The 12,287-nt window shown below is 45.2% G+C and overlaps 1 protein-coding gene across 12 annotated transcripts in view; it reads left to right on the forward strand.

Annotated features, from left to right (window-relative positions):
- Positions 1-12,287, forward strand: part of CLTA (clathrin light chain A) — a 47,031-nt gene that overhangs the window by 32,617 nt on the left and 2,127 nt on the right. For 6 of the 12 annotated variants that reach the window (XM_021714962.1, XM_008062963.1, XM_008062964.1 and 3 more), the window contains 2 exons: positions 1,406-1,523; positions 5,981-6,092. In XM_021714962.1, the coding sequence (XP_021570637.1) occupies positions 1,406-1,523; positions 5,981-6,092 (230 nt within the window). Of the gene's footprint in view, positions 1-1,381; positions 1,524-5,980; positions 6,093-11,430; positions 11,485-12,287 lie in introns of all 12 variants that reach the window. The other 6 variants (XM_008062961.1, XM_008062962.1, XM_021714965.1 and 3 more) reach the window with 4 other exon arrangements.

The raw sequence follows: 12,287 nt of genomic DNA on the forward strand, positions 1-12,287 counted from the left end.
CACCTCGGCCTCCCAAAGTGCTGGGATTACAGGCTGAGCCACCAAGCCCGGCCATCAGTTACACTTTAAACCAAAAATTCTTCCATCTTTGTTTATAACAGTCTGATTAGGTTAACTTAGTACTGTTCCCTGGTTTAACAGGTGGAGTAATTCCCAAAAGATTATCATTTGAGTCTTTATCAATCTGTTTATTAATTCCCAAATCCTACCTACCACAAAGAAAACCCTCTGCCGGGCTCAGTGGCTCAACCTGTAATCTCCCAGCACTTAGGGAGTCCGAGGCGATTGGATTGCCTGAGCCTGTGGGTTTGAGACCCACCTGGGCAACTTGGCGAGACCTCATCTCTACAATAAATAAAAAATTAGCTGGATGTGGTAGTGCGTGCCTGTAGTTCTGGCTACTTGAAAGGCTGAGGCGGAGGGATCACCGGAGCCCAACTGGCCAGGAGCATGCCACTGCCCTCCAGCCTGGGTGACAGAGTGAGACTCTGACTCAGAAAAAAAAAAAAAAAGAAAAGAAAGATTTCCTTGTGACTTGTATTTACCTGCTTTTTTATCTTTCCCTGGTATGACTATAGTAACTGTACTTTTTCTTTTGGCCTTCCTGTTTTAGTGTATATGTGTGTGTGTGTGTGTGTGTGTGTGTGTGTGTATGCTTTTTTTTGTTTTTTTTGAGTTGGAGTCTCACTCTGACTCCCATGCTAGAGTGCAGTACCATGCTCACGGCCATTGTAGCCTTGACTTGGCTGGGCTCAGGTGACCCTTTTGCCTCAGCCTTCCAAGTAGATGGAACTACATGCATGCACCACCATGTGCAACATTTTTTAAAAAAAATTTATTGTAGAGAGGATGTCTTGACAAGTTTCCCAGGCTGGTCTTGAACCCCTGAACTCAGGCAATCCTCTGGCCTTCACCTTTCAAAGTGCTGGGATTACAAATGTGAGCCACCATTCCTGGCGAATTCACTATATTTTGATTAGGCCATATTAAATGACCTTTTTTCTGCATAGTATAATAGCATTTAGAGGTCTTAGGTTTTAGGCCTTGCTTTGCTGTGTATTTACCTTTATTACTTTGAAGATATCACTGTGTTGAGTGAGGAAACTGTTTCCTTATAAGCCACTTGCCCCCTCCCCCTCACTTTCCTGTCTCCCATTCATGTACCATTTATTAACAGGTAGGGTAATAACTACTCTGTCTCCCTCATGGGATTGTAAGGATTAAGTGCAGCAATGTTGAAAGCTCCCTATCAACATGTAAGTTTGTGTTGTTACTTTTAAAGTAATCCTTTAACATTTTACAACAGCCACCAGTGTTGTGAGAAACAGGGCCTCTAACTTGAATGAAGCATATTTCAGGAAGGAATTTTTGGTACTTATAGCACACACTTGTGTTTTGTGTTCAGGAAAGTAATGGTCCGACAGACAGTTATGCAGCTATTTCCCAAGTGGATCGATTGCAGTCAGAGCCAGAAAGTATCCGTAAGTGGAGAGAAGAGCAAACGGAACGCTTGGAAGCCCTTGGTAAGGAGTCCCTTTCTGTCTTTGGAGGTTTCTGTTCAATGGAGTGGAGTAGCTGACCTAGACACTACTTTGATCCCTTTTTAGCTTGAATCAGCCAGTGTGCTTATCTGGTCTTTGGGACAATACCTTTCTCAGCCTGAATGTTTCAAGACCACCTATGTGGAGATGCCTAATCACAGGCCTTCATGTGAGAAGTGAGGTAGCCCAGAGAGCCACTACCTGCATTCTCTCCTCTCAAGATGAGCAGAGTGATGCTGTGGAAAGAGCCCTGGACTTGGAGAGAAAGACTGGATTCAAGACCCAACCTTATAGTCCATTTTTCATTTGATGGCTGAACTTAAGGTAACACAAGGCCGAGTGCAGTGGTTCATGCCTATAATCCCAGCACTTTGGGAAGCTGAGGCAGTAGGATTGCTTTTAGCCCAGGAGTTCAAGACCAGCCTGGGCAACATAGCGAGACACTGTCTCTCTAAATAAGTGAATAAATAAGGTAAATGTGAGTCATGTTAGAAAACTTGTACAATTTGTTATTTTTACCCTGTTATCCCTATAAGGTAAATTTTACAATTTCATGCGTGAGGAAAGTGGAGACCATAGGTAGAATAACTATTTGAATAGTTACACACAGCTAAGAAGTGGTAGAAGCAGAATTTCAGCTTAAGTCTGGCTTTCTTCAAAGCCTGGTCCCCATCAACCACCTTGCTTTTTAAGTGCATTTGGTGTGCACGACTGTCTAGCCAGGCATTCTGGCCTTTGGTAAAGAGATTTGTACATGGAATATCACCTGTTCACGGTGGATTGGAGAGGTATGGAGAACATGCTGTGTTCTTTTTTAACTTTCTAGATCAGTCGAAAGAAGAAGAAAATAAATATGTGTACCCTTATATTCAGTAATTAATATTCCACCATATTGGGTTATTTTTGTATAAATGAAGCATGTATGCGTATGTATGTATACATTTTTTGGCTGATCTACTTTAAAATACAGGCATAACATATTTTATGTCTAAATATTTCATTGTGCATCTCCTAGATGAGACATTCTTCACTATTTCCACATTGTAACCACAATGTCAACAGTATTATTCCGTCTTGAGAACAATTGAATGAGTGAAAACACAGTTCCTTATTTTTTGAGTCAGAGTCTCACTCTGTCACCCAGGCTAGAATGCAGTGGCACACTCACAGCCACTGCAGCCTCAACTTGCTGGGCTCAGATGGTCCTTCCGCCTCAGCCTTCCAAATAGCTAGAACTATGCCTGGCTAAATTTTTTTTTTGTAATTATTGTAGAGACTAAGTCTCGCCCAGTTGCACAGGCTGGTCTGGAACCCCTGGAATCAGGCGATCCTCTCGCCTCCTTCTCTCAAAGTGCTGGGATTCAGGCGTGAGCCACCTCACCCAGCTCGAGGAGCACATTTATGACCCTTTATAGCACTATCCAGTAGTAATTTCTTTGGTGGAAATATTCTGTATCTGTGCTATCCAGTGTGGTAGTCACTAGCCACGTGTGACTGTTAAGTACTTGAAATGTGGCTAGTGTGACTGAGAAACTCAATTTTAAATTTTATTTAAGTTTAATATATTTAAATTCAAGTAGCTACATATAGCTAGTAGCAACTGTACTGGATGGTGTAGCTTTAGGAAGGTGAAATATGCCCTCTTGGTGCTAGCAGCCTTGGTCCTTGCTTGTTCTTTGTGTGTCTCTTTTGAGTAGTCTTGGAAGCAAGACTCTGGAAGTTAGTACTAACAGTATATTTTTCATGTTACAAGACCCAACTTTATCTTTTCTCTCTTTAAATAGTTTTAAAGTAGTTTATTATAATGAAGGGAGAAAAGAAAGGGAGACATGCCAGAGCTGGCATGGACGAAAGAAGCTGCCTGTCTTTTCTCTTTCCTCAAGGTTTAGCAGTGTTTGTCTTGTAGAGAGAATACACTTTGGTGTCTGGAAAGCTTTCGTCTTCTTTTTCAGTTATCAAATTGGGTACTTCGGGACTACTCCATGAGCTGTTGCTTTCTTCACTCAAGATGCCTTCTTGAGGGAAGTCAAACATTGGCCTTGCAATCACTTGATTCATGAACCAGGTGTTCCCTTCAGTTTCACTTTTTTTCTTGCAGAAACTGTGAGAAAGCACAAGATGCTAAAAATAAAGAACCAGTGTTAGTGGTTTTCAGCTTGGCTGCTGGCTACATTTGCAAACAATTTTCTTTTCTGTGAAAAATAATGAGGGTGGCCAGAGAAGAAGGTACTTGTTAGTGTGTCTTACTCTCTGAGGGGACTCTTCCCCTTTATCTTTTTTAGAGAAGAATTCTAAATTCTTATTGCCAGTGGCACTTCCTAAATCTGTAAGAGCCGAAGACAGTTAAAATGTACTGTTTTATGCAGTAAAACTACAGTCTGTACAACTGGTCACAGTTTTTATTTAAGTTACTTTTTCAGTGATACATTTTCATATTTTGATTTTAATATATAATAAAAAATTTAAATGGTCATTAGGACACATTGAAAGAAAATACTGTCCAATCAGAAGGTAATTATTTGAAAGTAATTTCACCACTATTGAAAAGGAGACCTTCAGTTTTGTTTGTTTGTTGGAGTCTCACTCTTGTTGCCCAGGCTGGAGTGCAGTGGCACGCTCATGGCCACCACAGCCTCCACCTGCTAGGCTTAGGCAGTCCTTTCACCTCATTCTTCCAAGTAGCTGGAACTACAGGCGTATGCCAACACACCTGACTAGTTTTTGTGATTTATTGTAGAGACGAGGTCTCACCAAGTTGCCAGACTGGTCTCGAACCCTCAGGCTCAAGCAGTCCTCTTGCCTCGGCCTCCCAAAGTGCTAGGATTGCAGGCTGAGCCACCACGCCCGGCCGAGACCTTCAGTTTTAAATTAGGAATTGACATGACCCCAGCTGTCCACCTCATCTCTCATGGCAGCCTCCATTCCATACAGACACTTAATACTGTGGATGGATGCTTATCAGAAGTTCACTGTATGGAAATTAGAACCATCAGTGGAAAATCTGAGTAAAATGATTCTCTTCCCCAATGATAGGTCACCTTCTGACAAGTTAGTTAAGAAGGTGAACGTTCTTTACAACGTGAAATTTTGGGAATGTCTAGCTGCTGTTAGGCTATTTCTTGTAACAGGTACAGCATTCTGCAGGTCGACATTTCTTGAAAAGGCCCTAAAAATGCCCAAGAATGCTTCATTCCATCCCTTCAAGTAGTTATTTGTCCTACCACTGCTTTCTACTCTCCTTCTCAAAGACACTAATTGCAGGGTGAGCTCTTGGTCTACACTTCCAAAACTCTGTCCAGATCACTGATGGCCGCTTTCTGGTCACATCTTGTGATTGTTTCTAGGTTTACCTCTCTTTCTGTCCCTCCCTTTGGTGGCAGCACAATGAGGTAAGGAAAGCGTAAGCTTTGGTTTGAATCTTGGCTCTGCCACTTCCTGTAATCTAGGAAGTTCACTCAGACTTTCTGAGCTTTAGTTTTTCTCACTACTGAAAATGGGATCAGAGTTTGCCTTGGGATTGTTGTAAAGAGTAAATGAGACGTCTGCCTGCCAGAAATGTCCTTAAGTGAAATATCAGGTTTAACTTCAAGTGTCAACTGCACCAATTGCTATGACTTGTATTTTCTTAGCTTTCACTGTCTGCTGACATATGTCTTTTTGGCTCAGTGTCTTAGGGAAAACCATATTTATTCCTTAGAGACTTTATGTTTGAGAATCCAATCTGGCAAACCTGCTAGGTGTGCAGTTTCTTGCTCTCATTTCTAGAACCTTTGGTTAATTGCTAATAATGATCTCACACCTCTAGCCCCTGCAGTTCTCTCCATTGGAGTTTCTTTGTCCTGCCACAAACTCACTCTGCAGTCTAAGTAGGAATAAATGATTTGTGGTTCTCTCCAACAATAATCTGTATTCTACCCTTCTCTGGCTCCTGAATCATATCTGCCTCTGGTAGTTTTCCTAATAGTTCCCTGCTTCCTAGAAGTGCTTCTATCACAGTTTAGTTACAAGAGTGCCACCTTGTGTTTTACAAAACCATTAATTGTCAAACCTGGGATATGGACTATAGTTGGTGAGAAGTTAAAAGATTATCGAACATAAATACTCTTCCCTGAACTAATGTTGGCAGCTTTATTAAAGAATCATCTAGAATTGTTTTTCCCTGGTTGATACCTAGAAGGCTGTTTTCTAATAAAAGTATTTCCACACCCCCTCTTCCTCTGCCAAAAACAAGACAAAGCAAGACTAGGAACCCACAAAAGTGAACCAGGAGTAGTATTGCTGAGATCAAGAATTTGTTGTACAAACAGTTGGAAAATAAAATTTTATCTTCCCCTCCCCACTTCTTTCTGTACCCTTTGTAAGACCAAACTGGCTGATGAGACAAACTGAAATGTGTGCTTTGCCTCATTTGTATTGTCTTTCTTTTCCTTCCCTCCAAGATGCCAATTCTCGGAAGCAAGAGGCAGAGTGGAAAGAAAAAGCAATAAAGGAGCTAGAAGAGTGGTATGCAAGACAGGACGAGCAGCTACAGAAAACAAAAGCAAACAACAGGTCAGTCCACAGCGGGTCTAGCACAGCTTGTTTTCCAAAACTGAATCAGATTCATTTTTCAGCATCCAGTCTGGGTTCTTGACTGCTGCCTTCTTTAGTGGGAAGTATCTTTTTTAAGAAAAAGTTTTTTAAGAAAGTGCTTGAAACACAGAGGTTGCAGGTCTCTTGGGTCTTATGAGCATAATTCACTGTGGTGTTTAGCCATCCTAATTGTAGTGAGTTTATCGTTTTAACTAAGAGTTTTGTTAATATGCTTCAGCTGTAACGGTGTGATGCTACCAAAGGAAAAGTTACTTCCTGGATTAAGTCCAGGTGTAAAAAATGGAACCCTAAAATGAAAGGTCAGTTTCATGAATATACCAGGATCTAGTCACTTTGGAGATGATAATAGACTTGGTCACATTATATTCCTTAAATACAGCCCTTCCCTCTGAAAGCCACTTCAGGAAGGATCTATTAGCAGGAAAATGTGCTTTGTAATTATGCAGCCAAGGAAGTTCCAACATAGTGACTTGAGAATTAGGGGTTCCCTGGGTGTTTATCTGTGCCTAAGAAAATCTTGAATTGACTTTTTAAAAATGTTCTTTTCATAATATATTTTACTACTTACTGAAGGTTAAGGACTTCTGGGGAGAAAACACTTTCATTCCTGTGTCCCTACCAGCCAGCCGCTGTGGTCTTGAGTGCTCTGTACTTGGAGTGCTTCCTGGAAGCAGCGTGCATACGCAGTGTTGCTCCTCTCAGGATAGGCAGAGTGGCTTTTTTTTCCTCTGCAGTGTTCAGAGCCTAACTTCCACTCAATAGTCACTCCACTCACTTTAGTGTAAAAACAGGCCAGACTAAGCCTGGGGCCTTTTTTCCTTTTCAGGGTAGAGCCTTAGCTCTAAGAGACAGACAGCTGCAGGGAAAGGGAACGCTAAGTGCTCTGCCAGCCAGCTGATGCTGTTGTGCGGCGACCGTGGTAGAAGGGTGGGACTCTTTCTTTCATGCAGCAGTCTTTCCATACCTTGTCTGCCTTTCACTATCCTTGGTTCTGTCAGCTGCCCCTCCGATGCCAGGCTTGAGCCTCCGTCCCGATCGACTTCCTGTGGGGATGCACTCTCGAGGAGTGCCTGTCCGATTTCCTTTGAAGTTCTGGGGCAAGTATGATGGGGGTTGCTGTCTGGCCTGTGTGTTGCGCTGCCAGTGCTGGTGGCTGCCGTCAGCGACATGGGGCTTCTGTTGAGCTTGTGGTCAATATAAAGTGCAGACAGGTCCAGGGTCCTGTGTCATGTGTTCGCCCAAGATGCTGTTCCTCCAGCTGCAAGTTCAAATCAGTAAAGAAAGGAGCTGTGTGCAGGCACCGTCCGAGGCCCTGGGATACTCCCCAGGAAGCTGCCTCACACTCTCATGTGCTCCAAAGTACTTGGCAGAACCACATGGCCCTCCTTGTTCAGGTCTTTTCAAACTCGAATATGTTGGTAATAGGCTTTCTGTTGCAAACATTTTGATACCTCTCTGTATACAGCATCAGTTGTCCTTGGAGAAAGTAATCACACCTGCTTTTAGGAACTCAGTCCTAAAGGTTGTGTCCCTCCAGGCATTGAGTTAGGACTTTGTACCTTTCTTTACTTGGAACTGCAGAATGTTGGGTTGGCTAGTCTCACAGATGAACCTTTCAAGTTCCAGAGAGGAGAAGGCCTTACCCACCACTCAGCGTGACCACAAAGCTGTTTAGAAAGCAGGTCACCTGCATTGTGGGAACCTTGCAGCACAGGACTGACCCTGAATGCCTATAGCTAGTGGCACACTAGTCACTAGGACAGAAGGGGTGGATTTTGCAATTCAGTCCAATGATTCTTCAGTGGGTGGAGGTGAGAGCCATTTGAGAATCACTGTGGAGGACTGCTTCCAATGGCAGACACCCTCCCCTGGAGATTTTTATGTTGCTAACTACTCCCTCTCCCCATCCATGTTTGACTCTGAGCTTTAGCATCTAAAGGAATAGGTCCTGACCTGGCAAGGTTGCTCACACCTGTAATCCTAGCAGCTTTGGGAGAGGCCAAGGTGAGAAAACTGCTTGAACCCAGGAGTTCGAGACCAGCCTGGGCAACATAGCGAGACCCCGTCTCTATAAAACATTAAAAAAATTAGCCAGGCGTAGTGGTGCCCACCTGTAATCCCAGGAGGTTGAGGCTGTGTGGAGCCATGATTGTGCCACCATACTCCAGCCTGAGCAACCGAGTGAGGCCCTGATGTAAAAAAAGGAAAAAGGAAATAGGTCCCATTTATATATGTAGAGTGATTCATCTTCATTGTCTGTCTATAGATAAATAGTGAATATTTCTAGAAAAGAAAATGGGGAGCTCATTTCAAGCAAGTGACACTTTTCCTGAGGGATTTCTGTAACAGCTGCTTGCTAAGGGCACCCCAGAGATAAGGCAGAAAGACAGAAGTTTGAAAGAGGAGACTTGGGGACAGAAAGGGCATCCAGTTAATTGTGAGTTTATCCTCAGGCCTCCTGCCCTCCAGCTGCCCTCACCAGTCAGTCACCCAGGCATCAGGAGCATATCCGTGCCAGGCACTATGCTGGGGGTAGGCATGCAGCAGGCAGACATGGTCTCTGCTCCGCAGAATCTGTAGTCTGTTGTCAGACTCCAGAGCTCATCTCCTGCCTTGTATCCCAAGTCAGAGCCTATACATCACTACTCAAGAGCTGTGAGTTACTAAGTGACAGCCTGTGGAAAAGAATTCCCTTTTCATAGGAGTTGACTGGCATCGTGAATGACCCCTCAGTTGGATGAATTACTCATCAAAACGGCCTTAGAACATTTCCCCTGCACAGGTAGTTTTTGTGCTGAGCCTTTTCAGCTCTTTCTTTTTTTTTTGGAGTCTCACTCTGTTGCCCGGACTGGAGTGCAGTGGCCGCTCCTGGACACCGCAGCCTCGACCTGCTGGGCTCTGGCGATCCTTCTGCCTCAGCCTTCCAAGTAGCTGGAGCTACAGGCGCGCGCTACCATGCCCGGCTAGTTTTTGATTTATTGTAGAGATGAGGTCTCGCCAAGTTGCCCAGGCGGGTCTCAAACCCACGGGCTCAGGCAATCCACTCACCTCAGCCTCCCAAAGGTGTGGGATTACAGGCTGAGCCACCGAGCCCAGCAGATAAATTGTTTTTTTATTTTTATTTATTTATTTATTTTTTTGAGTTGGAGTCTCACTCTGTCGCCCAGACTGGAGTGCAGTGGCTGCTCCTCTACCTGCTGCAGCCTCTACCTGCTGGGCTCCAGTGATCCTTCCGCCTCAGCCTTCCAAGTAGCTGGAACTACAGGCGTGCGCTACCATGCCCAGCTAATTTTTTATTTATTGTAGAGATGAGGGCTCACCAAGTTGCCCAGGCGGGTATCAAACCTGCGGGCTCAGGCAATCCACTCACCTCAGCCTCCCAAAGGCGTGGGATTACAGGCTGAGCCATTTCAGCTCTTTCGACGTTTAAAAAAGTTTGGGGAACCCATGATTCTCAGTGGTGGCAAACATTTTTCATGTGTACTTTGAGGCTGCCTCTGGAATGAAGTTCTGCGCTGTGTTTAGGCCTCTGTAGCTTGTTTTGTAGTCAGGCAGCTTCTCCCTTCCCCTCCACCAAGCCTCCCTGAGCCCCTTTGTACCTTGACTGAGGATTGCTCCTTTCGGGTGCTCCTTCCACAGGGGAAAGAACAAGCAGGTGGAGGGCCTGTGTTTGCTGTGTGTACTTCTTGTGTTCTGGGCCCACGGCCTTGACAGGGACTGTGCTTGCCACTGAGGAGCTCTGGGCTGCTTGCTACAGAGGAGCAAAAGTTGCCTTTCAGGCCTTTGTTGTCTTAGTGATGCCTTGACAGGAGTCATTAAACCTCTATTCCCTTCTAGTACAGGCAAGCCCCAGTTGAAATCTATTAGGTTTAGCCTTTGTGTAAACTAAAAGGATTATGGGTTTACAAGCTGGCCCGCCTTCCCTGCCCTCCCACTCATTCTGTCCACAAACAACTCTCTTGTTTTCCTGCTGAGTCACTTGGAGTTATAGTCAGCCTGCTCTTTTTGCTTTCTTTAAATTCCCACAAAACACATCTTGTGTATAAACCAAAATAGGTTAGAAGGAAGGGCATGTGTAAGTTTAAAAATAAATTGAAATTAAAATTACTAGAATTTGCCTTCAAGTAAACATGTGAGCTTGGGTTAATGACCAGGCATGCTTATCCTTGAAAAGTGTCCTTCCACTCAACCACCCCAAACCAACCCAGCAAAGGACAGGGTAAGGCTCCTGGAGGGAGGTTCTCTGCCCAGCCACAGGGGACAGGGGTGGGCTGGCTGGGCCCAGGGATTCCGTCTGGGGCAACAGAGTCAGCACCAGCCTGTCCCCTGCTATGTAAATTTCTCCACACGGTTACCACCACCACCACCACCACCCCACCCACCCTGAGCCCTGCTGTGCTGATCGCTTCCTCCTCTGAGATTTAGGAAGGGATGAAGTTCTGGGTTCTGGCTGCACCTTGGCAAAGCCAGTCAAGTCTGGTGAAGAAATATTCAGGAGCTGCACCAGCATCTTGAGCAGACAGCCTTATTCAGAGACACCCAGGGGCCAGGGCTCCAGTCTAGTTCTTCCCACTAGACCACTTGACCCCAACTGCTTTTCTCCTGTAAGGTGGGGAATTTGAAATGACCATGTATGTTCCCAGGATACTGAAAATTCCTCCCACCCAGCCAGTGTGGGGAAGCAGTAGTTGGATAATCCAAGATAAACTAGCTTTGGGTCCCAGTGCATCTGGTGTCTGGTAGTGTTCCCGCCTGGTGATATTTGCTAAGACAGCCAGGAAGGTGGCATGGCTTCAGGTGTATACACCAGCTGCGGGGGAGCATTCACAGAGTGCAAAGAACTCTGGACCTAAAGCCATGCTGCCTTGGGTATGAATTCTGAACGCTGCCACGTAGTCCATGTAGCTGGGCAAGTTATTTCGTCTCTGAGCCTCGGGTACTCATCTGTGAAGTGGGGTGAGAACTCTCAGTGTCGTAGGCTGTTACCGCAGAGTCAGATCAACAGAATTGTGTGAAAGGGCTTGGCCCGGTATTGGGTGCTTAACAAATGCTCATTGTTGCTGGGGTAAGCACAAGGGGTGAAGCACTCATTGGGGGGATCCCCCATGCCAGAAGGCCAGAAAGAAACCCTGGCCTGCTGAAGCCTCTGGAAGCCCCCGGGGTCAGGATGGAGCCTTGGGAACAGCTCTCCAGAGCATGGTCGAGCCTCTACTGTGGATTTGAGATGTTTCTGCTTCTCAATATTCTCTCTTTTTTCCTGCCTGCTTGCCTGCCTTTTGGACCTCTTGCTGTCTAGGGTGGCAGATGAAGCTTTCTACAAACAACCCTTCGCTGACGTGATTGGTTATGTGTATGTTGCAAAACTAATTCCTTCTCTTGTTTTGATTCTTTCTACTTTTTTGTTTAGAATTAATGCTCCTTTTATGTCACAAGTTGCTTTGCTTTTTAAATTATTTCAAATTGGCACCTTGGGGGGCTGCCTCAGAGTTCTCAGCTGAGGGTGTGATCCACTGATGATCGTGCAGAATCATGCCTCCCTGCACCCTCTGATTGCCATGGTCATATTCAGGGTTTTGGAGGGAAGAAAGCTGCCTCCCTTTCAAAATGTGAGTCATTCACGATCCTGTCTGGGGAGGTTTGGGCTTGGAGGGACTCCGACCTCTTGGTGTTGCTACCATCACTGCTGTTGCCAGTGCTCTATCACCTGACTGCTCTGGGTGGGAAGAAGTCTCCTCAACTGGGGCAGAGAGTTCTGGGACTCTAGGGGCCAACGAGCAGCAGCACCTCACATCACCAAGTCAGGCTGCGGGGCAGCATTTTCCATACTTGGCTCCATCAAAGAATGTGAGGTCTCTTGCCTCTCCTCAGGCAGAGTCCAGAGCAAGGGGGTTGTCTTCACTGGGGGTCTTGGATTGTCCTCTGTATTCTTGCATGTCAGAAATTGCTATTTGGTGGCCAGCTTCTGATGCCCTGTTCCCTACCTTAGAACAAGGAGGCCCCTTACTTTGAGGTCAGGATGGCCAAAGCTGTCTGATATGGGCCATTTGGGCTTCCTCTACCCCCCAAAAGCTGTATCTTCTCTAGAAATGGTTTTTTGCCTTTTTTTTTTTTTTTTGAGTTGGAGTCTCACTCTGTCACCCAGACTGGAGTGCA

This window comes from Carlito syrichta, unplaced genomic scaffold (assembly GCF_000164805.1).
Source record: "Carlito syrichta isolate Samal-C Ts95f unplaced genomic scaffold, Tarsius_syrichta-2.0.1 Scaffold306198, whole genome shotgun sequence".
In the NCBI taxonomy this organism is placed as follows: Eukaryota; Metazoa; Chordata; class Mammalia; order Primates; family Tarsiidae; genus Carlito; species Carlito syrichta.